Here is a 27,204-nt window from a genome sequence, read left to right as displayed (position 1 = left end):
TGAAATAATAGAATCCTCTTGATTTTACTGGTTAGAGTTGAGCTGCCAAAGGTACTGGGTTTTCATATACAATAACAGCCAACTTGTTTCTGGTCAGACTTCCAGTGACATCAACCTTCTGGAACATTTGTGAACCCAGGGAGAAGTGGATAAGAAGCAGGAGATTCAGAGCATCCTAAAAACAGCAGCCAAAAAGCCCATGCATCCCTTCTCAGAAGCAAAGCAATCCTGACACATATGAAATACTTGGTTTCTTGGCTTCCCCAAGAAACCTCCAGCTTTGTCCTGGAGATTTCCATCAGAGAGCAGGACGTGAAGAGCAGAAGCCTCAGAAAGCAGTTTAGAAGAGGAAGAGGTGCTGGATTGTCAAGAGGTGACAACCCCATGTTATACAGGAACACATTTTTTATCATGTGCACAAGATAAAGAACAGCTAAAGCTGTTTTAAAAGTACAGCCGGGGTCATGGGGGTAAAAAGCCCCAAACATTACAGTTGCCCCGAACAGCTCCACTGACAGAGCAGACAGTAGTAAAAGTCATCAATGCAAAGAATATAATATTCTATAAAAGGCCAAGTCAAGCCCTCCACATTTTGATAGCTCCTGACTATATCACTGCACCATACCAAGGTACGAAAGGGGCTGATGTTTATAATGATGACTACGACTCATCAAGAAAAGGTTAAATACTCTCCAGTATATTCTGTTTACTAAGGCAGGGAAGTGTGTAATACATTTTAGAAAGATTTTCCTCAAAAAAAAAAAATTAAAATTTTAAAGATTCAGCACTTGAAGCGTTAATCCTCGGATATCTGAATATTTGCTTACATACCTCATTTTACAACAATGCTAGCAAATGAAGCATTACTTTTTTTTATAGTCATTAGTATCAAATTATTGGCACCATTCAGTTTTAAAGATAGGGACAGGAGAGCCAAGTATACAATACAACATAAAAATACAGTTCTGATACAAATGCATGAGATCAATTCCACTTAACAAGTGGTCATAAGAAATGGATGGACATTTTACACACAAGGAACTACAGCTAGTAAATCATCACATGGAAAAGTGCTTAGCCTCGCTAGAAATTAATGAAATAAAACAGCTTTTCAAGAACTATACACACCTATTAAACTAGCAAATATACATTAAAAATGGCAAAACCTATTACTGGCAGAGCTATTGGTAAATAGAAATGCTTATACATTGCTGGTGGCATCATAAATTGTAAAGGGGATTCAAGCATTCAGAGGAGGTGGGAAGTTGAACAAGATGACCTCTAAAGTCCTTTCAACCCAGAGACTGGATCTTTCTAGAAAGCAATCCAGCAATATAAAACAAGAGCTATAAAATATTTTATGCTCTTTGACCTTGTAATTCCTCTTTGGAGATATTCCCAAAGGAATAATCCAAAGGAAGGAGCATTTTTTTTTACAAAGAAATTCATAGCAGCACTATTTATAAGAGTGAAAAATTGGATATAACTCAAATATCCAATAATGGGGAGAAGTGAGGTTAACCATGTTACATGGATATAAAGACATTTAAATTGGTGAGAGTAGAGTCTGTTGATAAGAGGAGATAAGAGTTAGGTTAGAAATACAACAAAAGAGAATGTACACACTGATCATAGCTATGTAAAAACGTGTGCATATTCATTGAGGAAGCCAGGGAAATAATTTGGAGGAATAGTTTGTGGTTAGGGTGTTCCTTTATTCCTGCAAAGTTGTTCAAGTGCATGATAAAATTTTAAAAACACATTTCTTGAAACCATATAAAAAGAGAGCAAAATTTCTTCTGGTCAGGGTTCTATCAACAGAACATCAATTGATCAACTTTAGAAATAATTTTCCTTTATGGAATATCCAAATGAATCTTCCTGATATTGAATCATCTTAACCTTGTAAGTATTTTTAGACAATTTAAACTAGAATTTCCTACTTTGGGTTCAATGATAAATTCCATTTATCCCAAATAATATCACATCCAACAAGTTCACAAATTAAATTATATTTCGGGTTAAAATGAAGTATTTTCAGTCATGGTGATAGGTAACTTTCTTTTTTTAGTTCATCTACTCATGTCTGAATAAAAATGAATGTTAAAGACTTTATAAGAGCTGTGTATTTTTCAGTGTAAATGAAAAACCAGCAGTAAAGAATTATTCTTTCATTAAAAATGACTCTTAAACAGTCAAAGCTTGCTGCAAGTTTTGATCATACAAAGTCACATGGTTGAGATTGAGAGCAAAGGATTCCACACCATATTAGCCCCTGTGGTTATTAACAGGTACACACAGGTACTTCTGAAAAGGAATTCCCATTTCCCGTCTTTTTTCTACTAGGCTTACCAAACCCTGTCTCAATTACACTGAGTAATAGAAAAACTCTATTGCTCAGGAGACATGAAATAACTTTTCCAATAAAAGTCAAGCCAGAAGTTGGCTTCAACTAACCGTGGAGACCTGGGCGAACTGATCACACAACATCTGTATGTTGTGCCTGAGTGAGCACACAAAGCCCGAAGAAAGAAAACGGACAGAAGGCACCACGCCATCCTCCAGGCGACAAGGGGAGAATTTCACAGTTCGGTCATCAACAGTCTTTTCATCATTTTCTCTCTCTCCAGTTCCTGCCGGAGCGTCTCTGCACTAAAGAGAATAAGTAGCAAAACAGTGAGACACATCCTCAAAAATTGCAGGAGCAGACAGCTTAATTGTCACCTCCAGGTTCTTTCTTGATCTCAGTTCTTGACTTTCCTTTTTAAGCCCCTGAAGGACCCCCTACATTTGTTAGCATTATAATGACCTGAAATTGTCTGGCTACTTATTGGTTTTCCCCACCAGACTGAGAGTTCTTCGGGGGACTGACTAGATGTCATTCATCTCTAGAACCCCAGAGCCTAGATCTGGCACATGGCAGCCGCTCAGTAAAAGTCTGGAATGAATGGGAAGATGTCCAGGGGTTAGATTTCTTTAAATCATACTTGATATTGGTTTCATGTGCACGCTCTTCCAGAGATTAATTTGATTAATGTCTAAAGTAATGTCATAACAAGGAATTCATTATGTTTTCATAAATAAAATCAAATGAAGCAAAATCAGCTGCTTTGAGGGGTTGCCTCTGACTTCTCAGCCCTCAGGGCCAGTTGCCTGTCTATGGAACCTGTCTCCACTGTTCAACACACACAGAGTAAGAACACATCTTTAAAGGCACAAACCAAGTTAATAATCTCACTCAGGGTAGAAATCAAAGTTTCACCGTGGCCAGCAACGCCCTTCACAATCTGGCCCCAGCCTGCAACTTCACGGGCTTCCTTTCCTGTCATTCGCTCTGCTTGGCCACAGTAGCCCCCTTAATCTTCCTTAACCATGCCAAGCATGCTCCACCTTAACACTGGCTGTTCCCTCAGGAACCTCAGCACTGGCTGTTCCCTCTGCCTATTATATTCTTTTCCCAGATATCTGCAGTTTGCTTCTGGTTGCTGCTTGAATGCTACCTCAATGAGGCTATCCCAGCATGTCCTATTGCCTTTCATGGTTTTATTTTCCTCTCTAGCACTTGTCACTATCACTCACACACACACACACACACACACACACACACACACACACACACACACACACACACACACACACCACACACACTGAATTATCTGTCTGTCTTCCCCTTTACCCCTGACACACTAAATTGTAAACTCCATAAGGTTAGGACTTTTATCTGTTTTGTTTACTTTAAATCCTAGCACTCAGAATACAGCCTACCCTTTACAGATATTTCCATAAATACTTACAGAATAAATTAATGAAAGAATGAATGAGAAGGTTGTGAATGTCACAAACTTGGTGAACCTAGTATCTGTGCCTGGTTTCCCTGTCATCAGAGTGACCTGCAAGTACCTGCTGATCTGACTTACCTTGCTGCCAGAGAAACAGGCTTCCTGGGGGTATAGATGGTCTGCACTGTGGAGATGGTCTCTGTCAAAGGCCTCAGGGTTGCTGCTGGAATCAGCGGGGAAGACTGGCCAGGACAGCACTGTAATTTACTGTCTCTAAAGTCTGCCTGGAGAAGAAACAGAAAAGAGGAGATCAATCTCAATTTGGGTTCCATTTTCCCACTGTCAGCTGCTCCCTAAGACTTACTCTGCAGTTCCTGTTATTTTTTAATGATAGCTAAAATCAATTACCATTTTAAGTGATTTTACTTTGTGCCAGAAACTACTCTAAGCACTTTACATACATTACCTCTTGACAACCCTTTAAGGCAGAGATCATATTTCATCACATCTTAGACACCATCAGTTGTGAGATCCACCATTTTTTTTTTCCTTTTTGTCTTTTTTCGTGACTGGCAACGGATCGCAACCCTCAGTGTCGTGCCCGTACCGGACCGGGACCGGCAACGGGATCGCAACCCTCGGCGTTGCTCCCACACCTCGCTCAGCCAGTGAGCGGCCGGTCTGTATGTGGGATCCGAACCCTCAGCGGGAGCGCCGCCGCACTTCCCAAGCGGCGCACTGTAGCAGTGCGCCACCGGGCCGGCCCGAGATCCACCATTTTTACATGTGCCACAGAGAAAGAAAAAATGTGACCATTTAAGCTTTGTCATGCCCACTATTGTTGTAAACATCCTGATTTCAGAGGTGTTAAAAGGTGAAAAAATGTTCATCTTAGAAGTGATTTCATTGAGTAATTAATGAAAGTAATCTGCCTAAGGCCACACAGTAAATGTTAAGAACAGTATTTAGAAACATAGTTAACTGACTCCATAATTGGTGTTTTTCATCACTATAGCAATATGGTCCAAGCAAATTCTCAGACCACACCCCAGACCTTTGGGACCAGAATGTTTGGGGATAAAGTCTAACAATATGTGTTTTAATAAGACCTCCAGAAGATTCTGATACATGGTAAAGTTTCAGAACTATTTGTCTATAGTATACTGCCTCATTTGGAGAGTGTAATTTTTTGTTGTTTTGATTACAAAGCAAAATCTGCTTATTATTTTTATACAGAAAGCATAGAAGATATGTAAAATAAAAAGAAATTCCATAATCCCTTACTGTTGACATCAATAGATTTCCTCATAGTATTTTTCTATGCAAGTTTTTGTTTGTTTTATATCTTTTTAATAATACCAGCTACATATTTTATAACTTGATTTTTCATGCTAGTTCTTGGCCCTGAACTTGGAGAAATTTATTACATGGCTTTGTAAAGAAAAGAGTTTGAAATGAGGAATATCTTCTTCTGATTATATAGAAGATGAGCTGTCTCTCCTAGGGGACCATGGAAAACCACTGAAAATATAAAATATAGTTTTAGTTTTGTAAGAGTATATCTATCTGGCTTGAGCAATCGGGAAAAGGCTTATCTTTGAGGGTAGAGGCTTTGAAAGGCTATTGCTGATAAATACACACTCTTGTTTGGGTATTATACCTGCCTCTAGAAGAACTAACATTGCCTGAAATGGAGTAATGCCAGAGAATTGACCACCTTCAGGTGTCTGCTTAAATGCCACCATCCTAGCATGTCCTACATGCATCCCAGAATGTCGGCATGGCATACATACATGAGCATCATACATTCCTCTAGCATGTAATGTTTGCCACAAAGAACTTTCACAAATGTTGGGCTGTAGTGGTCACTGGGCTGTTCACCAGATAATTCCGGCTCACCACTTTCCAGGCACATGGTAGAAGTACAGTTCTCCACCCCCTTTGAAATTAGGTATGACCAGGTGCCTTGCTTTGGGCTGAGGGGCTGTGTTTCATTTCTGTTAAAAGATTTAAGAGCCAGTGTATGATTTGCCACCTCTTTTTCTCCCCTCAGCCACTGTGACTAGCAAAGATCCACATGGCAGCTGCCCATTAGAGTGGGTCCCAGAAAGAAGGCAACACAGGCAGAGCCCAGGTTTACCCATGACAGACGTGCAGTGAAAGTAGGAAATGCCATGTGTTGTTTTAAAGCATGGGTTAGGCTATCCTGCCTGATACAGGAGCCAGGGTCCTTTTGTTCCTTCAGTGAAGCAGGTGGAAGTTGGGCTTTTGATGCCATTGATAATTCTTCCTGGAAAAAAGGGGAAATTGCACTGGTGGTGCAGAGGCAATGGTGGGTAGAAATACTGGGGCCTTAACATGAATCAAGGCAATGGCACCAAACTGTACTAGCAGTTACTATGCTCTTCACTACAATGTACTCCAAATGAAAGAAGAAAAAAAAGCCACCTTTACTTAAGAATGATCTTGAAGAAGCAGTAAAAATTACTTATATTATTAAATCTCAACCCAAAGAATTCATTTTCTTAATATTTGTTGAGTGAAGAAATAAATGAATGAATGAATAAACTGTCTCTGGAACAAAGCAGGTAACAGACTGACAGACCAGATTAAGAAGAAGCACGTGGGACAGAAATCCAGCCAGAGCCAGGCAGGGGCTCATCCAAGGAGAACCAAAATACTTGGCTGAGTATCGCCAGAGACCCAGTCAATAGGTCTGAATACCAGGTAGAAACTGATCTCAGGATCAAGCGAGGAAACCAGCTGTTGAAACAAGGTCCAAGGTAAATGCTAGATTAACTGCCAGACTAACCGTGGGCAGAGTTCCCCAGGGCTACTCAACTCCCCTGTAACTGTGGCCCAGACAGGTCTGGAGGCCTGTGGAGAGGCCAAACTTGAAGCAAGTTCAAGTGTCTTGACCTTGGCTGGAAAGAGGAAAACAACATACAGGGATGAGAAAATTGAGAGGCTGAAGCCCTTGGTTAGGCTTCTGTTACCATCCAGCTGTCAGTAACTCTCTAGTCATTATCTCCAGTCTAGTCCTCTCCTGAGTTACAGACTTGGATATCCAACTGCCATTCATTGTTTCCACCTGTAGGTTTCAAAGGCATTTCTAATGCATCATCGCCAAAGGCAAACTCATTATCCCTCCCAAACCAGTGTTCTTTCAAGTTTCCTTTTCTCAGCAAATGGACTCACTGTCCATCCACGTTCTGCAAGTCAGAAATCTGGGAACATTTGTTGACCTTCCCTCTCCCTCATCCAATCCAGTATCTTACCAACCTCCTAAATATCTTCCCCACCTGTGCACTTCTCTCCACCTCCACCAACAAAACCACTCTGGGTCAAGCCTTCTGCACTCTCTCCTTTAGACCACTGTCCTAGATTTCTAGGCTACTGACCTGAATCCACTCTGCCTGGATCCAACTGTTCTCCTACTGTGATCACAGGGATCCTTTCCAAATGCATCTGCCCTGTCATTGCCCTGCTTAAAGTTCTTCCAAGGCTCCTTGCTCTTAGGATAAAGATCAGACTCCCTACTGTGCTCTACAAGGCCAAGCATGGTTTTGTCCCTACAGTCTTGGTCCTACCTATGTCCCCTTCCTCCCATCACACCCCACTCCCTTTGCTCTGCATTCTAGTCCCACTGGCCTTCTTTTCAGTCCTTTGAATGTGTGTTGACTCCTCCTGCCCCAGGACTCTGGTTCATGCTGTCCCCTCTGCCTGCTCCAGCTGCCTTCAAGCCACTCTTGCCCAGATCTTAAAAGTCCCAGCAGAGTTTCTGACATTGGCTTCCTGCTCCATCTTGGCCTCCAGCTTTCAGGAAGGGCTTCCCTGAGTGTTGCACAGAACTGCCAAGGCTGGGCAGGGGGCCAGAGTCCCCACCATGGCCAACTGAGGAAAACAGAGCCGAGCTTCCAGCTGGGGAGCTGTGTCCAGCAAAGCTGCAGGGGGCTGGGTTGAATATCAAGGCACAGCATTTAACATCCTGGCACAGTCCCTGTGTCTCTGCTCTCCCATTCTTAAAAGGCAGGTGCTGGAAGCCGCTTGTGACCCTAGAAATGGATTGTTCTAGGAACCTGTTTTTTCCTCTGCCTGGATGGCTGGGCACCTTCCCACCTCTGCTCATCCTCTGAAACCTGAATCAGCCCTGCCTCTTCAGCCTGAGAAACAACAATCATTGACATTTGCGGGATGTTCTGTGGCTGGAAAGCACTTTCAAATTCTTGGTCCCTTTTGATCCTTGCCTCAACAAGATATGAGGAGGATATTCTTACTACTATTTCCACTTTAAATAAGAGGAGGCTGGTGCTCAGAGTGGCAAAGTGACTTATCTAAGATCGCACCATTATCAAGACACAGATCCAACCCAAAAGAACTGAAAAATAGGTGTTCAATCAAATACGTGAACACCAATGTTCATAGCGGCACTATTCACTGTAGCCAAAAGGTGGAAACAACCCAAGCACCCATCATTAAATGAATGGATAAGCAAATTACAGTATATGCATGCAATGTAATATCGTTCTACCATAAAAAGAAAGTGCTGACACGTGCTACAATGAGGATGAGATTCAAAAGCATTATGCTAAGTGAAAGAAACCAGACACAAAAGGTCACATATTGTATGATTCCATTTATGTAAAATATCCAGAGTAGGTAAATCCATAGAGACAGAACACAGATTGGTGTTGCCATGGGTTAGGAGGAAAGGGGAAATGGGGAGTAACTGCTTAATGGGTTTGGGGTTTTTTTTGGGGGGGTGATAAAAATGTATTGGAATTAAAGAGAAGAGAAGTGGTCATTGCACCACATCATGAATGTATTAAATGTCACTGAATTGTACCTTTAAAATGGTTAATTTTATGTGAATATGACCTTGATAAAATAAAGAGGCAGACCCCAAATCCCAGCTCCTTCCCAACCTCACAGAGTTTAACAGTGATCAAAAGAAGCTGTTGACATTGCTGTATGACATGCCACAGAAAAGCACACTCCACAGGAACAATGTTTTAAAACGCAGATCTATTTTCTGGATCTACTTACAGTAAACTGTGGCCCTGTGGTAAAAGGATCAGGAAACAGGTTCATTGTATCAGCCGGGAATGCTTTTATCTTCAAAAGAGAGAAAGATTACCTTCAGATTAGAAAACAAAGTTTTGACATCTTTGGCAGTGCACCTTTAAACCAAACTGAAGGATTCAGGGGGACCCTCGCAGGGCCTTCATCACTGTTTCAGGGCACACACTGAGGGTCGCTCCGAGTGTCACTCCGAGTGCTGGCCAGCAGCTGCATCTGTGCCTGGCATTGAACTGCAGGCTGGGCTTGGCAGGGAGGGCAGGCTGGAGTCTCACTGAGGAGCACCCCACACTTGCCTCCTTCTGGATCTACTTACAGTAAACTGTGGCCCTGTGGTAAAAGGATCAGGAAACAGGTTCATTGTATCAGCCGGGAATGCTTTTATCTTCAAAAGAGAGAAAGATTACCTTCAGATTAGAAAACAAAGTTTTGACATCTTTGGCAGTGCACCTTTAAACCAAACTGAAGGATTCAGGGGGACCCTCGCAGGGCCTTCATCACTGTTTCAGGGCACACACTGAGGGTCACTCCGAGTGTCACTCCGAGTGCTGGCCAGCAGCTGCATCTGTGCCTGGCATTGAACTGCAGGCTGGGCTTGGCAGGGAGGGCGGGCTGGAGTCTCACTGAGGAGCACCCCACACTTGCCTCCCCCTGGAACTGCCTTCACTGGGATCTGCTTGGGCCTTCTGTGCCTGCTGGGTCCTGGGACTGACCTGCAAAAGGTACCAGCAGGCTGGGCCAATTAAGCCAGGAAGTATACCCTGTCCAATTGCTTTAGTTGTTGGGCTCCCAGTCCACTTTGGGGAGGAAGGAAACTTTGGGGGAACCCATGGAAGCATGAGAGAATCCTGCCATCATGGCCTTTGGGAACAGAAGGCCTGGTGCTCAGAAGTTTCCAGTGCTGGGGAAAACTGCGGCACAGAGCTGGTCTGAAAGAGGTCAGATGCACCAGCCTGACCAGAGAGTGGTGTCTGAAAAGACCCTCAGGTTCCATTTCTTTCTTTCTCTTTGGTCATTTTGTCTTTGGCCTCCTGGAGGCCTTGGGGAGTGGGAGAGCTTATTTCCTCAAGCCACACTAGGGTAAGCCAGCAGGCCCAGGGACCTGGTGACAACTGGCACTAGCTTTGTTTGCAGCCCCCAGGGCACAGAAACTACCTGCACACCTGCTGGTGAATCACACTGTACCACGCACTGCAAGAGGGCTGCAGCCAAGACACTGAGGCCACCACTGCCCAGGGTCAGCAGCCTTGGTGTCTCATGGGGTCTTGCCTGAGGACCCCAGAGTAGCTACCTCATGTATCTTGAGCCGCTCTACTGGGAGGGTAAGCTAGGGATGAGCAAGAACACATTAGACGAGACCCACATTGGCCGAGGCTTTCTGAATAGGTGGAGCAGGTCTCAACCAATGTGGCAATGACAATGTCCTTGCGATCTGCACTGAGATGTCCAGCCCAAGTCTGCTCCCCTTCCCCCAAATCTCTCCAGTCTCTTTAAACATCTGAAAATTTCCAGAATGAACCCCAAACTGCTTTTCGAACAAAAAGAGAGGAGGACTGTCAGGGGGAAGCCTTGTGGTACATTCTCCTCGCATTGCCTAATTGGTCAGTCAACGTAGTGTTCTGAGACGAATGTCCTAGTGAAAGGTCACCTGCAGATAAGACCCTCAGACCATCCTAAAGTAGAAGGGAAAAAGTGGTTTATTCATGCTATTTAAAAAACGTGAAAATTAGCAACCTCAATGAATTATTTTATACCTGCTGTAAATAAGAAAAATACAGTCCAACAGTTACACTCTGTGTTGCTCAGGCTATAGCAAAGCATATTCCCTCTCTCCTGATGGCACTGTCAGTTGCTACAAACACTTTAGAAAGGGAGCAAAATCCAAAGTCATAATGTTTAACCCAGCAGGGGCTAGCCTAAGAAAATAAAACGCCTGACACAAAAAGCTATATGTGTTCCTTCGAGTAGTGACAAACTGGAAACAAAGCACATATCCTGCAGTAAAGAATTTGTTAGGTAAATGGTGGGCCATTCACTGATGCAATATAAACAGTTGCATAGAACAGGACAGAAACAACACAGCACTGAGAGAAAGGAGAAAAACAGGAGACGATCTGGCTGCTATGACTTAACTACAAAATTATAAAGGAAAATGAATAAATAAAAGGAAACATGCAAAAATAAAAAAAGCTGTGCTAGGTTGGGATTATTAGATTCAAATTATTAGGTAACACCCCTATTATAACATTATTTTGGTAAATCACAGAAGACAAGTTAAATTTTTAAAAAATTTTCCATAGAGATGCAACTTAAGAGTCTATCTGGTGAGTACCAGAGAATATATTTCTCTCTGGGAAAAGCATCTATGCTCATCAAAATTCTAGGAAAACAAACTCTTCTGGTTCTTGAGACCTAGCGCCGAAGGGGTGGGAACACGGCCGTGTGTCCTAATTTGAGCAGAGCCGGCTGGACTCCAAACGCTCCGTCCATCCTGGAGCGAGAGCACCTGTCGGCCGGGCTCCTGGGGGGCCTGGTGCTCACACACACCCCTCCAGGCCTACGCCTTGCCTGGGGGCTCCTGCCCAGCTCGCCTGTCCTGGCCGGGCCCCTCTCCCTGCCAGGGTACCTACCAGCCTCGTTTTGATTGGAGGGTACATGCAAACTCCAGTGGTCTCTTCCTTCATGGGGAGAGAGAGTGGAGGAGAACAGCGAGAGTGGGCACAGTGGGGGTTGCTGGCGGGCTCTGCCTGCTCACGAGGAGAGGAGAGAAGGGGAGGAGGAGGTGGAGAGAGGGGAGGAGGAAGAGGAGATAGGGGGGGGAGGAGAGAAAGACAGCACAGTGCAAGACGGATCTGGCAACTCCAGACTGTTCTCCAGCCAGCCTCACCCGCGGCCTGCCTCCAGCCTCTGGCCAGCTGGCATCCAGTCCCGCCCTCCGCCCTCCTGTCTCAGCCTTCTCTCCTCATCTCTGGCCCTCGTCTGTCTTCTCCACTGTCTGAGCAGAACGGCATACCAAAATTCCATTCCCAAGGCTGGTTGGTAGAGGTTGTCTCCTGTGCCAACTGCACAGGACTGGTCGTGGCTCCCTGGCACGCTGTTGAGTGTTCTGAAGCATTGCCCAGGCCAAGCCAGAAGGAAAGCCATGATGAATTAGGGATGCCAGCCATGGCAGCCATAGGAGGAGGGGTCACACACTCGAGAGCAGTTGCCGTCCATGCCCAAGTGCTCTACTGCGCTAGAAGGAAAGCCATGATGAATTAGGGATGCCAGCCATGGCAGCCATAGGAGGAGGGGTCACATACTCGAGAGCAGTTGCCGTCCATGCCCGGTGCTCTACTGCGCATGGTCGTGGCTCCCTGGCACGCTGTTGAGTGTTCTGAAGCATTGCCCAGGCCAAGCCAGAAGGAAAGCCATGATGAATTAGGGATGCCAGCCATGGCAGCCATAGGAGGAGGGGTCACACACTCGAGAGCAGTTGCCGTCCATGCCCAAGTGCTCTACTGCGCTCTGCTAATAAGGGCACCCATCGTGGTGTGTAGGCAAGCCGCTGTCCAACAGAGAGCATCAGGGAAGAGGTTCATCAGGGAGGAACACAGGGTTTAGTATTTCATCTGTCCTGGCTCTTTGTCACATCATTGTTTTTGCTTGTTTGTTTGCTTTGGCAGCTGACCAGTAAGAGGATCTGAACCCTTGGCGTTGGTGTTATAACACGGCGCTCTAACCAATGCGCTAACTGGTCAGCCCTGTCCTGGCTCTTTGTTATCTGTGTTCAGAAAACATCCTCGTCCTGACCCACCTACCACACTCATTGGCATCTCATACTGGGGCACCTGGCTGCTTAGCCAGAAGATACCAAGCATCATGAGAAAAGTACCACATCAATGGGATACCGGGTTCCCCACCCTAACCCACAACAGTGCCATGCACCCAGCAGAGGTCCAACAGCTTGTCCCAGTGAGAATGAGGATGGTGGACAGAGGATGTTTGATGCTGGGGGGAGGGGGGGTGGCAGGGTTGGTTTGGGCTTCAGAGAGGGACCATTTGCTCCAGAGAACAAATACACATATCTTTCAGTTCAAGAGTTTCCTTAAATAGTGGTATCACCCTACCGTGAAGAATAAAATACAGCCTCTGGGTAAGTTTCATTGAAAAATGATCAAGAAAATTGCAGGCCTCTTTTCCTGCTCCCAATTGAGCTAACTCTTGCCCTCTTTACAATTGTACAGTCTTGGACAATTTCCAAAGGACTTTTACAACCATTATCTCACAATGGTTTTCACAACAGCCTCATTTTGCTATTCAAATTTGGGAGATGTAGAAATTGCATTCGCAAGTCTAAATCTGTGATTCTAGACCCTCCTGTTGATTGTTTCTAAATCCATTCTTCAGAGACAAGTGAGTCCATACTAGTCACCTGCAGTTAACTTTTACTAGACTACTTAAAATCCTCCCAAGTACTCTCCGTTGTCCTCAGGATAAATCCTGAGATGGTGCATGAGGCCAGCATGAGGCTGGCCCCTGCCTGCCCTCCAGGATCAGTTCCCACAACTGCCCCAGTGCATCCATGCTCGAGCCAGAGCCAACCACACCAGGGACCCCAGGCCACCGGGTCTTTGCCCCTGCTGATAACAGTAGGCACTCAATGTGTATTTTTTGAAGAAAATAAAAGCTGGCACCAATGACCAAGAAACAAGGCCTTACTGACTAGAGGCCAAAATGTGTACTGGACATTTAATTGAAGATTATAATAAGCGACTTAAGGTTTTGCCTAGCATTGCACTTTTATGGTAAAGAAGTGTTGATCCGTCTCACAAGCATTTCTGACCTTTCTAAATATGTGTCTGAATGAATTTAAAGAAAAGAACATTCCTGGGGCTCCCATACTCTTGACTCATAGCAAATGAGAAGGAAATAAGGATACTATTTCGAAATACCATTTTATTTTTTCTCCTGGTATTTCCTTTCCTCTTTGGGTCTTCTCCATATTCAGGCAGCTACACTCTTCTACGGATACTTGGCTTTTAATTTTCAAAATCTGATTCTTTGGAAAACAGAAAGATTCTTGGTATAGATAAATAATAGTAAAAATGTATAAAGCTGATTCATCATCCGGAAAATAAAAGAGATTGCTAGTTTAAGGATAGGGGAGAAAGGTCAGAGGGAAAGTGGAGAGGGGCAGACATTAGTGAGTATTAAGCATTAATTATTAAGGGCCCATTAAGTATTAAAGGGGCCCTGTGCCCCTTCTCTATGAGCTGAGGTTAGGGAACAAGCATGAAATAGCAGCGAGGACCACTGTCCCCCTGTTCAGGTAAAGCTAGGGAGGGGGCAGGCTCCAGGACAGAATGGCCCCAGGACAGAATGAGGTCCAGCAGGAAGGGATTCACACATCCCTGGAGGACAGTGATTTCCACCCATTCAAAAGGGCCATGAAAGAAGCAGAGAGTGTCCCAGACGTATCAGCAAACAGATGACATCATGGTCTAAACAAACTTATCTCCACCTCCCTGTGCCCTGGGGAACAGAGATGAAACCACAGGGAGACAGAAGAGGCACCCTGATTTGATTTGAAATTAAGCTTTAGCTCTCCCGGTAGAATGAGGTTCAAGGACACGATACGTATGTATTTTCTGTAAACTGACCCTAGTTCTCAGATCCACTAGGCCCTTCAATGAATATTCAGTACATTGCTCATGCTGTGCTTTCTGCAAAGAAAGCCTTGGCCCACTTTCTTCACCTGGAAAACTCCTATTCATACTTTAAAACCCTGGTACTGTGAAACCTTCTTTCCCCAGTGCCCCTAGTCATGGTTGGACAGTGGGTCCCACAGCAACAGCAGCTCATATAGACTCTCTCAGGGCATTCATTGCAGCATAATTTAGCAGCCTGGACGTTGTCTGTGCGTCCAACTCAGAGAGATATCTTCCTCCACTGGCTTCTATTCCTGCTAGTACGTTTTCCTCAACGTGGCCCTGGGAACTTGGCTTTCTCCTCCTTCTGCCTTTGTAGGCCCTCAGGTTGTACCCTAGGGGTTCTCAGGCCCCTTTGGGGGATGCTGCCCTCCAGGTAGACCAGATGTCTTCAGATTGCTACTCGGGTTTAGCCTCCATCTCCCACAACAAGGTCTTCCTGGGATGCAAAGCCTCAGCTGGATACACAGCTGGGATACTGATATAGCACCAGGTCCAGGCCGCCTAACTTCCTGTGCTTCCTCCATGCCCCTTGTTCTACTTTTGCAGTCTGGGGAGTGCTTTAAATTAGCCCTACTTCCAGGCATTGCTTTTTTTTCCCAAGTGTCAAGTTCCCAAAAGAGGAGATGAGATTTAGCCCAATTTGATGCATAGCACACTGGAAGAGGAGCAGGGACACCTGGGTTCCAGCTCCAGCGTGGTTCTTGTGTGATTACCTCTCTCTGGGACTCAGTTTCCCCATCTGTGCAAAGGGGTGATGAGGTAATGCTGAAAGGTCCTATGTTTCTGGGTGATCCTATTTGAAAGGCAGGCGAGAGGTGCCCTTCCATCCGTGAACAATCTTGGCAACTTATTTAACAACAAGGCACGAGTAACTCTGCTGTTTACTTGAACACAGGAACGGGGTAACTGAGGGGTCTCAGAGCAGGTATCAACCACCGTCAGTTCTCAGCTGTTTATCCAAAGGTGCTGACTCAAGCTCTGACTGTACCAACTCTCCAGATGACAAGGACAATTGTATCAATGGTTTCCCTGGGCCAGCTGACCAGGAATGGTGATAATTCCTAAAGCCTGAGCAGCATTTTGCCCCATGTGTCCTTTCTTGAAAGCCTTCCAGAAATCTCTCCCATCCCCCACACTCCTCCAGCAAGTTGGCCCTGAATGACTCCCACTTCCTCTTCTCCCTGAGCATCTTCTACATGGCTCTTCTGTCATGCTGGCCATCTGTCAACTGGGCCTCCCCTGCAGCCTCTGACTGCCCTCGCTTCCCCAGAGGCCAGCACATGGCCAGGCACACAGTCAATTCCCAGGAGTTGGCTCACATTTCTGACTTGGCTCACATTTCGACTCACAGTCCAAAGCTGTGAACCATGATTTCTGCTCAGGCATACTCAGGTATTTACCTGAGGCACGCCAAAGACATATCCAAGTTTGCTTGCGTCACCTAATAATATTAGTAATACTTTGTACGCATTTGTGGTGCTTTCTATTCTCGAAGAGCTCTCTCTCTCTCCTCTTAAAATACTCCTGTGTGGTAGACAGGGCACATAATGACATTCTTATTTTATAGAAAATGGGGCAGTGACTATCCAATGACAAGGCTCTTAAAAAGGGGAGCAGAGAGTGGAGCCATGCCTGGCCTGTGTGGCTCCTGGTTTGGTGCTCTGTTCCCTAAAAAGGGTGCCTCACCTGCAGGAGTCCCACAAAGGCCACCTCCCTAAGGGCAGACCTGTACGCAGAGGAAGGACAATGGTGGGAGGTGCGAGGTGCCTGGAAAGCTGGGGTGTGACCTTAAGCCAGGGCCTCAGGCCAGACAGATTGTTGGAAGCCACAGCAAGAGATGCCCCATGGGAGGGCATGCAGGGCACAGCCCAAGAAGCCAAGCACGGAGGAGGCCCACAGCATTTGAGGAGCAGCAGACAGGTGGGGTCAGGACCCCTGCAGTCACCCTCAGAGGACAGGGAGCACCTGCCCCTCAGGGGCTCTGGGAGGTGGAGGGACCCCTGGTACCTGAACCCTCGACAAGAGCTGATCCCTAAGCCTGCAGGATAAGAAGAGCCTTCTCAATAGCAGTGCCCACCTCTGTCCATCCACCCCACCACCAACATGTGTCTATGGTCTGTGCATTTTCTGGTTTTAGCAAAATAGGAAGTTTACCAGAGGAGTGGCTTCTGTGAAATCCATCAGAAGATCGCCTGGTTCCAGGGTAAAGGCACCTCCTCGGTCAGAGGGGCTCTATGAAGGCAGACAAAGATATCTCTGGTCAGTGACAGCTCTGGATTGACAATGGAATTTACCAGAAAAGACAGAGGTTCCCAACCTCTCCTCTACCCCCTTTCTAACACTGAACTCATTAGCATGCCAACTGCCCCCCACCCCGCTCCATATTTCCCTTGCTCAGCATTGTAGGAAATGTTGAGACTGAACCCTAATTTTTTCTGAAAACTTCATGGGTAGAAGCAGGGTGTGGTGTGGGAACTGTCCTTTTTAAAGTGGCAAACAACTTTTCTTAAGTGCTCTGAGTGCTGTTTGACTGGTCATTTGGGAGAAAACACTTTAAAGAGTCCTCTGAATCTATAGAGAGAGAGCCAGGACTTTGTGCTGGATCAGGAGGATCGATTGGCCTCCAGGCGCTAGACAGATCTGCGCAGTAATGAAAATCTTCATGGTGGGTGGGTGGCACCTTGAAATTTTTGTTCCTTGTTTTTAGAAAATATTTTGTTCTGGGCCAAGCCCGTGGCGCACTCAGGAGAGTGCGGCGCTGGGAGCACAGCGACGCTCCTGCCGCGGGTTCGGATCCTATATAGGGATGGCCGGTGCGATGCGCTCACTGGCTGAGCATGGTGCGGTTGGTCACAAAAAGGACAAAAAAAAATAAATAAATAAGAAAATATTTTGTTCTTCTGCTCTGGGGTTTTAGCTGCCTTGAACGGGTTCGGATCCTATATAGGGATGGCCGGTGCGATGCGCTCACTGGCTGAGCATGGTGCGGCTGGTCACAAAAAGGACAAAAAAAAATAAATAAATAAGAAAATATTTTGTTCTTCTGCTCTGGGGTTTTAGCTGCCTTGAAGCCCTTTGAGGGAGAAAAAATGAGCCCCATCAACTTGGTGCAAGCAGGGTCCCAAGGAGGGAGACAGCCGGGAGAGGGGAGCCCTGTGGCCTTTGTGCGTCTACCCCACCCCTCCGCCGCAGCTCCCTTCTGTTTTGTGAGTATTTCAGCTTGGTTTCAACCAAGCTGTGCGGTATATGATAGGAACCTGTGTCCACACATGGAACAAAGCAATACAGGGGACACAGCAGAGGGGAAGCCAACTTGAGGGGCCAGGATTTGGTCTACAGAGAAGCAGAGAGCTTCCGTCTGGGCCAGTCACTGGCTGAGGGGTCCATCCAAATTTTTGTGAGGAACACAGAGGTATTCCCAGAGACACCTGGGAAAAGGACCCGGTGAAAGACTGGCCTTGGTCAGGCAGGGAGTGGGCCTAGACTGTTGTTATTTAGATGTTACCAGGAACCTTGATCCCTGAAGCTGCAGAAGACTCGGGCGTCCACTTTGCACAAGAACTTACACTTCCGCTGGACCCAAAGCCAGCCCATGAGCTGGGCGAGGTAGCAGATCTTATTCCCATTTTTAGGAGGAGGAAACTGAGGCTTGGAGAAACAAGGGCTTTGGAAGTGCTCTCAAAAAGAGCAGTCACGAGGCGTGTGAATGGAGGAGCTGGGAACAGACTCTGGGGCTCTGGTCTTGCCCTCAAGGGCACCGCCCCATACACATACCTCTGCTCAGGGTGGCTGTTTGGACCAAAGCCACCTTTGACTCACCATCCACTGGGATAGCAATAGGTTTGACTGTATTTGGACCCAATTGCCCAAGAGCAACCATAGCTAGAGGTCACTCAAGACAGACATTGTGTGTAAGGCCTTTGTCACAGCCCATTCACATCTCTGGCGATTTCCTGACATTGCGAACTGGCAAATAGAATAATACTTCCCATTTTCAAGCTATTAACACAGGCTATCCAATATAAAGAATGGGACGAAGACACTTCTTTGTGCTTACTCCTCCAAATTGTCCACTATAAGGGGAAATGTTTCTCATTTTCTATCTTTACAGCGCAGTAATAGCTTATGTAGGGATAATATTCTAAATCAAAATTGTCCTTGGTTTTATACTTAGTTTTATACAATATTATACTAGCTCTCTCACAAATGGTTGGCTTATATTTTGCAGACAGGTTATATAAAAACATGTTTGGTGGTTCTTGCTGTTGTTTTATGATTGCACACAATTGATTATGAAAAATTTAAATGCCCACCCCAGATGCCACTGACTACATTGATACTGAATTCCTAGCAAGAGCAGCTACTCCTCAGGGTTTTTTCCCATACCTTGGCCCCTGGGGACAGCTGGCCCTTGCCTTCTGACTTCTGAGGCGAGCAGACTTTCTGGACCTTGGGGGACGCCAGTGGTACTGAGACTTGCGTGGCGGCAGTTGCAGTGTTTGTGGCTGTAGCTGGGGTCACTCCCACTGCCTCAGCCAGGTCTGGAGGAAGGTCGTCTTCATCACTGCGGTTACTAAAAGCACATGAAGCTCTGCTCATTACAATAATAAACAGACTGTGAGAAGTGGAGGGAGCATGGGGAGGGGTGGGAAAGCCAGGGCTGGGGGTGGAAGCTCCCTAAACAGATGTCCACCAGATGTCCATTTTTTTGCCAAAGCAAATTTGGGCTGGATTTTCTGTCACTTGCCAGAGTTTTTTCATTTTTGTTTTTTTAAATTGTGGCAAAATATCCATAACCTGATATTTATCATTTTAACCATTTTTAAGTGTACAAATGCATTCACAGTGTTGCGCAACCATCACCACTATCTATCCCCAAAACTTTTTTCATCAACACGACAGAAACTCTGTATTGTTGACAAGAACTTCCCAAAGCCTCCTCTCAGCAGCCTCTGGTAACATCTATTTTACTTTCTGTCTCGATGAATTTGCCTGTTCTAGGTACCTCCTATAAGTGGAATCATACAACATATGTTCTCCTGGGTCTGGTTTATTTCACTCACCATAATGTTTTCCAGGTCCATCCTTGTCGTAGCATAGATCAAAATTTCATTCCTTTTTTATGGTGAAAAATACTCCATCATATAGATGTACCACATTTTGCTTATCCATTCATCTGTTGATGGACACTGGGATTGTTTCCGACTTTTGGCTACTGTGAATAATGCTGCTATGAACACTGGTGTACAAATATCTGTCTGACTCCTTTGCTTTCAGTTCTTTTGGACTGGAATTCCACCTAGGAGTGGATCGATCATATGGTACGCCTATGTTTAACTTTTTGAGAAACCACCAAACCAAGGGATGTTATTTTGAGTGGCTTCCCTTAGGTGGGTAAATACGAGGCTTTTAGGAACCCACTGCTCTGAGCAAAGGTATAATGGCACCTTCTATGGCCTAACAGCAACTGTCCCTTTGGTGTAACAAACTGGTTACAGGGCAGGAGTTGGGCACATTTGTTTTGGGGCCCAGTAGCTCTGGTCTTAGAACCTCTCTAATAAAATGAGATGACCTAGGCAGGAAGCCACCATTCCGAACCCTCGGCGGGAGCGCCACCACACTCCCAAGCGGCACACTATAGCAGTGCGCCACCGGGCCGGCCCCCACTGTAATAAACTGTTAACCACACTCATAACTGCTGTTCTGAGTTCTGTGAGTCCTTTTAGTGAATCACCACTCTTGAGGGTGGTCTTAGGGATGGACCCCTGGCACACTGCCTTTAAAGATCTTCCATGTGGAACTTCTAAAGCCATCTTGACACATAGCCTGTGCTTTAGAAATGATAGCCGAGCTCAAGAGTGTAGATAAAAGACCTGTGACCAGTGGGCACACATGTGGCCTGTGCAGGGCTCCTAACATGGCCTGTGCAGGGCCTCATGTGGCCACAGGACACAGCTGCAGTGTGGATATGATTGGCTGTGGAGGACCCTACAGGATTTTAGATCATTCCATGTATGGAGAAACCTCAAGAGGAGGATTTAGGATTTATTACTAAGAAGGGGGAAAGGCGAGGTTTGAATAAGTATGTGGAAAACTTAATATGACATCACATATTTGAATCTACATTGATGAAACAGGTCAGATCAGTTTCACATGCATTTGCCCATTTAATTTTCATAACAACCCTGTATTATGATCTCCATTGTCCAGAGAATCAGATGATATTCAGTGGCTGATTACTGAATTATTTGCTCAAGGTCACATAGCTACTTAAGTGGAGGAGTGGGGTAAATTTTTTACTTCGTCTTTAAAAATTGTAAACTTAAAGACATAATTATTTAGTTTTAAATAAAAGGCCATTTTAAAAACATAGCTCATCTTTCACAGCAGGTTGTCAACTGATACTGTCTAAAATTTAAAAGACTCCAAATGCTTCACAGTTTTTATAATCTTTTGTCTTAACTTAGATCTTATGACAAAGAAACATAGCTAAAATTCAGCAAGTCTTCCAATGTTGCCTCATTTTCTGAGGTAAATTCATGTTAAATCCACAAAACAGCATTTTCATAAGTAGAATTTTATGTATAGAATGATCTTTGCTTTGAAATTATTTCTTTTTTTAACAACACGTATGCACAGAAACGTGTCTAATGTAACAGACATCAACTGTGAATACTGATTATTTTTGATGGCAGATTCTAGGGAATTGGTTACTTTTCTCTGTGGACTTTTCTGTCTTTGCCCACTGAATTTTTTTTTTTTTAAAGATGACCGGTAAGGGGATCTCAACCCTTGGCTTGGTGTTGTCAGCACCACGCTCACCCAGTGAGCAAACCGGCCATCCCTATGTGGGATCCGAACCCGGGGCCTTGGTGTTATCAGCACCGCACTCTCCCGAGTGAGCCATGGGCCGGCCCATGCCTACTGAATTTTTAAAGACTTTTCATACTATGCTGAAATAAATAGTGAAGTTATATTTCTGGAAAAAAATGGAGCAGCTTATTATTTTCTAAACACATTAGCTGGTATCAGAATAAAAATGGCACTGTCACCTGCCTCAAACTCTTTGCAGAGTTCCTCTGCTTCTCCCTTCTCTGCATGCAGTAGCCACAGTCTTCCTCCCTGTCTTATTTCCAAGAAGGAACATGGCTGAGATTTTGTTTTTATTCCTAAAAGTAGTGGGTTGATAACTCGCTCAGAGCACCTCACTGTTATAATACTCTTGGTGGAACAACCTAAAATCCAAACACACATAATTCCAGCCTAGCAATTAAGAATATTATAACAGCAAGACGAGCTGTGTGTGCGCACGCATCAGTATCTCAAAAACGGTAATGTATAAAATATTTCCAGAAAATCAGAAATCTGAGTTTTCCCACGGGTCTTCCTTGACCCCGTGTTGATCAACTTCATCAATACCTATGAGTTAAAGAAAAGAGCAAATGAGTGGTAACCAGTGTCAAGGATTCAAGGACTATTTGTGGGACAAAAACTTAACAAGGGGAAAATCCAATACATTATTTTTTCTATTGTCTACTAATGGAGAAAATGCTGCCATTATTTGATTTTTGAATGAGAATACTTTGGGGCAGCTTAAGAAATACACATGTGAAGTTAGAGGTTTGAAAAGGGTTTCCTTAAAAGAACCGATTTGGTGAGTTAGGGAAATTTTCTTTCCTTCCAGGCCATGTATCAGTTAGTCATTGTTTCAAACATTACTGCATATCCTAAATGGGTGATAATAACATTTTGAGTTTCAGAATGCAAAGGAAAGGGCAAGGGCCGCCAGCTTTGTCCTCAGGGAAGCAGATTTGGGTGGCTTAATTTGTCCCCCAGAGATCATTAGGACTGTTAATTATTTGAACCTTACTCATTTTGGCTTTCTTAGGAAATGCAGGTGCTATACTGTCCAGAAGGTTCTATTAAGGCTAATGAGGTGGGATTTGTCTGCCCTTAAAATCCCCCTGCACGCCTCTTCCTCTTTTCACAAGGTGCACATGGCAGGCCTGAGATGGCTGTTTGAGAACTGCATCTGGGGTTACACTCCCTGTCCTACGCTTTCCACTCTGGGCATTCCCTAAACTTGACCTTCTCTCAGGAGCTTCCAGGTCCTATATGGCCAGGCCCCTTGCTAGGGGCTTTACCCAAATTGCCTTGTATTAACCCTCACAAAATCCCTCAGAGGTAGGTATTATCTCACCCATTTTATCAGTGAAGAAAGAAAGGCTCAAAGAGCAATTTTCCCAAGAGCTTGCTGCTGTAAACCGGCCAGGGCCCTAACAGAAGCCTTCCGAACTCCAGAGCCTCCAAGCTTTCCCTTGCATCCAAAGATTCCCCCCTACAGCTCTCTGACTAATGACACATCCAGGCACAGGCCCTGGGTGACAGCCAAGGTCAAGAAATGGAACTACCATGGTGATCAGCACTACAACTATTACAAATACCACCACCTCCTCACTATAGCATTCATCTGCCTTCTTTGGATTATAGTTATTTGTGACTCTGACTTTCTCTCCAATAAACTGTGAGTCTTTGGATGGGAATTTTCAAAGTCACTTTGCTGTTCTCTGACAATGCCTAGAACAGACCAGTGCACACCACAGCCAAGAGACTTGTTAGGCCAAACAGAACTGGACTGGGACACTCTGGGATATGGCACCCCCTATAGGTCCCATATAGGTCCATGATTAGCTTTGACTGTTCATGCTACCATTTTACCAATGTGCTGAGGAAAGCAGCTTCTGATCGGCCCCCAGTGATCCCTGTCCGGGTATTCACTTGCCCACGTAATGCCTCCTCTTGAGTGTGTGCTGGATCTAGAGACTTGCTTCTAATGAATAGAATATGGCAAAGTGATGAGATGACATCTCTGTGATTACAAAAGACTGTGACTTTTGTCTTGCTAGCACTCTCTCTTTGGCTCTTCTTGTGTGTTTTCCCGATAGAGACAGCTAGAGAAGCCTACGTGATGACAAACGGAGGGCAAGCGCAGCCCCACAAAAGACTGTGACTTTTGTCTTGCTAGCACTCTCTCTTTGGCTCTTCTTGTGTGTTTTCCCTGATAGAGACAGCTAGAGAAGCCTACGTGATGACAAACTGAGGGCAAGCGCAGCCCCCTGGCCCTCAAGGAACTGAATCTTGTCAGCTACCACGTGAATGAGTCTTCAGATGAGACCACAGTTCTCACTGGCACTTTGAATGGCACCTTGTGAAAGACCCAGACACAAAAGGCCCAGCTAAGCTGTGCCCAGACCCCCAACCCACAGAAACTGTGAAGCGATAAGTGTGGATTGTTTCAAGACACTAAGTTTTAGAGTAATTGGTTATACCACAATCGATAATAAACACATATGCCAACTATGTAATGTTTTCGGGGAGAAAGGTCTAGTCCCACTATGACCTAAATTGGAAATAAACGGAATTTAGGGGATGGCTCGCTGGGAATGATCTGAAGGGCTAAGAAACATTTATAATCGAACATTTAGCATCACTGTAGTTCTTACAATTGAAAAACTTGCAGTACAGAACTCACAAACTATACTGTCTTGTTAACTTCCTCACTCGGGGAGGCTTGATTTCCGGCTTTTCCACAGCTGGTTGGGTAGTTTCCACACGTATAGGAATAGGACTTCTAGAAACATACCAAAGAAAAAACAGAACAACAACAAAAAAGGTGTATTGTCTTGTTTTGGCCATAAGAGACTGCCTTCTCAGTTAATTTATACCTTAATACCATTGACAGTCAAGAAATCCAATTTTTTTCTTCTCTTCTCTACTTATTTAATTATCACAATTATTTTTAAAAATTATAGAAAATCCAAAAACAAAAACAAAAACCAAAAAAAAAAAAAATAGGAAAGAAAATACAAGTAGGAAACTAAATTTAATAAGGGAACCAAATAAAATTTCCCTGCCCCCAAACAGCCACCTGCCCACCCCCAATATGAGGATTTGATTCATAATCCGGTTTTGTTAATAAATTGAGTGAAGAGAAACCTATGGGTAAGCTGTTTTTACTTCCAAGTGATCTGGTAGCTATGCTATTTAAAACACAGCACAGAATATATTTTTTTAAAAAGATAAAAAACCATTGTATATTTTATGTGAAAAAAACGCATAATCAGAAGATCTTTAGGAGTGGCTCTAAAACATTTTAACTCTATGCACATGTAAAAATGTTACAAATTAAGTTTCACTTTTATCTTTCCTCAAGAATTTATGCCAGATGGTTATCTGGGCCCTGCTCAAAACAATGATTTTTAAGGAAAAACTGTAACACATTTTTGTAGTGGTCATGACTAATTTCATTTTTTAAAAAACAGTTATTACCTTCTAGGACCAAATCAAAACTAGTTGAGGTCCTCAACAAGGGACCTCTGCCAAAAAAATGGACACTTCTGGGCCTCCATTTTCTCTTCTATTCAGTGCCTAATTTGGTGATAGTTCTGTGGCCTAATAACTGGACTAATGTGATAGGCCAGTGCCTAATAAACACTTGTTGAACAAACGCGTGGATGAGCAAATAAGGAGTTGGAGTCAACCCATTCTACATTCATGGTTTCCTCAAGCTGGAACCCCTAGATCACCTGGGGTGCTTGTTAAAATGCTGATTTCTGTCCCTGCCAGTACCCCCACCCCCAAACACAGGATCCGAAAGGTTTGGAGTAAGGACCCAAGAACTCCCAAATCTAGCCAGGGAGCACATGACTTTGCTTGGGTGGAATGGTTGGTATCTGGAAAAGCTTCACGGAGGGCTTGACTCTCAACTAGATGGAGGGAAAACCACCAAGGTGGGAGACAGAGTGGAGACCAGGCTGAACGCAGGGCACTGAAACTGCTCCAGGGTAAGGTCCCAGTGAAAGAACAGGGATTTCAACCTGCAGGGACCAGGTCACGAGCAGCCTCAGGCTGAGGAGCTTACACCGCAGGCAGCGGCAGCCCCGGCGGCATCTCTGAAGGTCTTAGGCAAGGGCGTGGCATACTCAGACTCGCAGTTTAGAAAGGTCCTGAGAGCACTGAACAGCACGCTGGTGAAAGGAGGCCAGGATCATTCTGGAAGACTGTTGCAGTGGTAATCCCAGAAGAGAGATGATGAGCGCTCGAGGTAGACAGGGATTACGGTCATGAAAGAAAGAGGACGGATGTGGGAAATAAGACCAAAGTCAAATTGGCAGGACTTGGTGGCCAATCAGGTGAGGGGATGAGGTAGGATAAAATCAAGGACTCCCAAAGTTTAGGCCTGGGCAAGGGGAAGGTAATAAGGCCATTCACCAAGATGGGTGGGGTGGGGTGGGAAGAGATGAATTAAGTTTTTGAAAGGTCTTAGAGGCAGCTGGGTATGTACCTCGGGAATAAGACAAATTTATACCAAGAACATAGACTGGGAATCATAAGGTGATGTAGGGAACTGTTAGCTTTTATTTTTAGCATCAAGTATAAGAATCCCTCAGGGCAGTGGTTCTAGATCACCTGCGGTGCTTGTTAAAATGATGACTCCTGTCCCCACAGGCACCCTACCCCCCCCCCAAGGGTCTGGAGTAGGACCCAAGATTCTGTTTTTAACAAGAGACTGATGCAATAGTTCTTGGATCCATTTTTAGAAACTCTACCCTAGGGAGACCCTGCCAGTGTTAGTAGACCACCAAGGTAGCAATGAAGCTGCCATGATCTATAGGTTGTTACCAACCTGGGTTGAGAGAGGAAGAGTTTTTGCTTTCTGTGCAATTTTGGGAGGATGGGTTGCCTCTAGGATTGGGGTGTTGGTGGGATGAAAGCTCTAAAAAACATCTGTGGTTTCAGGACTGGCAAGGAGCTTGGTAAGCTCAGTATGAGGAGCACATCAATGGGCCAAGGGAAGAGTGCAGAACTGAGCTGGGAGGGAGCAGGGACTTCCCAGTATGAGGAGCACATCAATGGGCCAAGGGAAGAGTGCAGAACTGAGCTGGGAGGGAGCAGAAGCCAGGTCGTGAAGGACTTCTTGTGTTCTGTTACGGAGTCTGGACTCCACTCTGAGAGCAAACAGAGCTTTTAAAGGACTTTAAGGAAGGGAATGACAAGATCAGATCTACATTTTTGAGAGCTGTCTCATTAATCCCGAAGTGGTTAACGTCCTTATTAGTACAGCAGGTAGAAATATTAAAACTGAGCTAAGCAGCATTTTTTAGGCTTAAAGGAAGTTGAAGAAGCCAGTCTTCTTTTTAATCTCTTTGGACCCACATTCTCTCAGTTTTATTTTTTCACTCTGATTTTTATCAGCAAATGCCCTCATGAGTAATGTTTCAAGGATAATGATGATACAGAGTATATTTCCCCATTCAGACAGGAAGCAACAGACCTTACATTAGCGTCCTGAAGACTGGATTTCTTATTGATATTTACAAATGTTGATTCCTCTTTTCCAACCTGTTAAAGAAAACAGTCACATTAGTCAAAACTGAATATTTTGGCATCCAAGATGTTTTGTCTCCAACATTGAAAAGATCATAGATGGGCCGGCCCCGTGACGCACTCGGGAGAGTGCGGGGCTGGGAGCGCAGCGACGCTCCTGCCATGGGTTCGGAGTTCGGATCCTATATAGGACTGGCCGGTGCGCTCACTGGCTGAGCGCGGTGCGGGTGACACCACACCAAGGGTTGTGATCCCCTTACCGGTCA

General features: G+C 44.9%; 1 protein-coding gene across 1 annotated transcript; it reads right to left on the bottom strand.

Annotated features, from left to right (window-relative positions):
• LOC103609200 (band 4.1-like protein 4B) lies at positions 1-26,950 on the bottom strand. Its single transcript, XM_008593561.1, has 8 exons — positions 26,886-26,950; positions 24,084-24,182; positions 18,938-19,124; positions 16,706-16,783; positions 11,489-11,605; positions 9,175-9,243; positions 3,918-4,063; positions 1-2,652 (listed from the first exon to the last, which is right to left on the bottom strand). The coding sequence occupies exons 4-8, from the start codon at positions 16,730-16,732 to the stop codon at positions 2,583-2,585; spliced, it is 429 nt and encodes a 142-aa protein (XP_008591783.1). The 5' UTR covers positions 16,733-16,783; positions 18,938-19,124; positions 24,084-24,182; positions 26,886-26,950; the 3' UTR covers positions 1-2,582.
• Positions 26,951-27,204: the final 254 nt, after the last annotated feature.

Source organism: Galeopterus variegatus, unplaced genomic scaffold (assembly GCF_000696425.1).
Source record: "Galeopterus variegatus unplaced genomic scaffold, G_variegatus-3.0.2 Scaffold9339, whole genome shotgun sequence".
NCBI classification, from domain to species: domain Eukaryota; kingdom Metazoa; phylum Chordata; class Mammalia; order Dermoptera; family Cynocephalidae; genus Galeopterus; species Galeopterus variegatus.
The sequence above is the reverse complement of the archived record's forward strand: the minus strand, read 5'-3'. Positions and strand labels throughout refer to the sequence as shown.

Coding starts and splice junctions, on each gene's coding strand:
- LOC103609200 (XM_008593561.1), bottom strand. CDS start 16,732: ATGGATTTCACAGAAGCCACTCCTCTG. Junction 4,064..9,174: donor CCACAGGGCCACAGTTTACT/GTAAGTAGATCC, acceptor TTTCTTCTCCAG/GCAGACTTTAGAGACAGTAA. Junction 2,653..3,917: donor CCTGTTTCTCTGGCAGCAAG/GTAAGTCAGATC, acceptor TATTCTCTTTAG/TGCAGAGACGCTCCGGCAGG.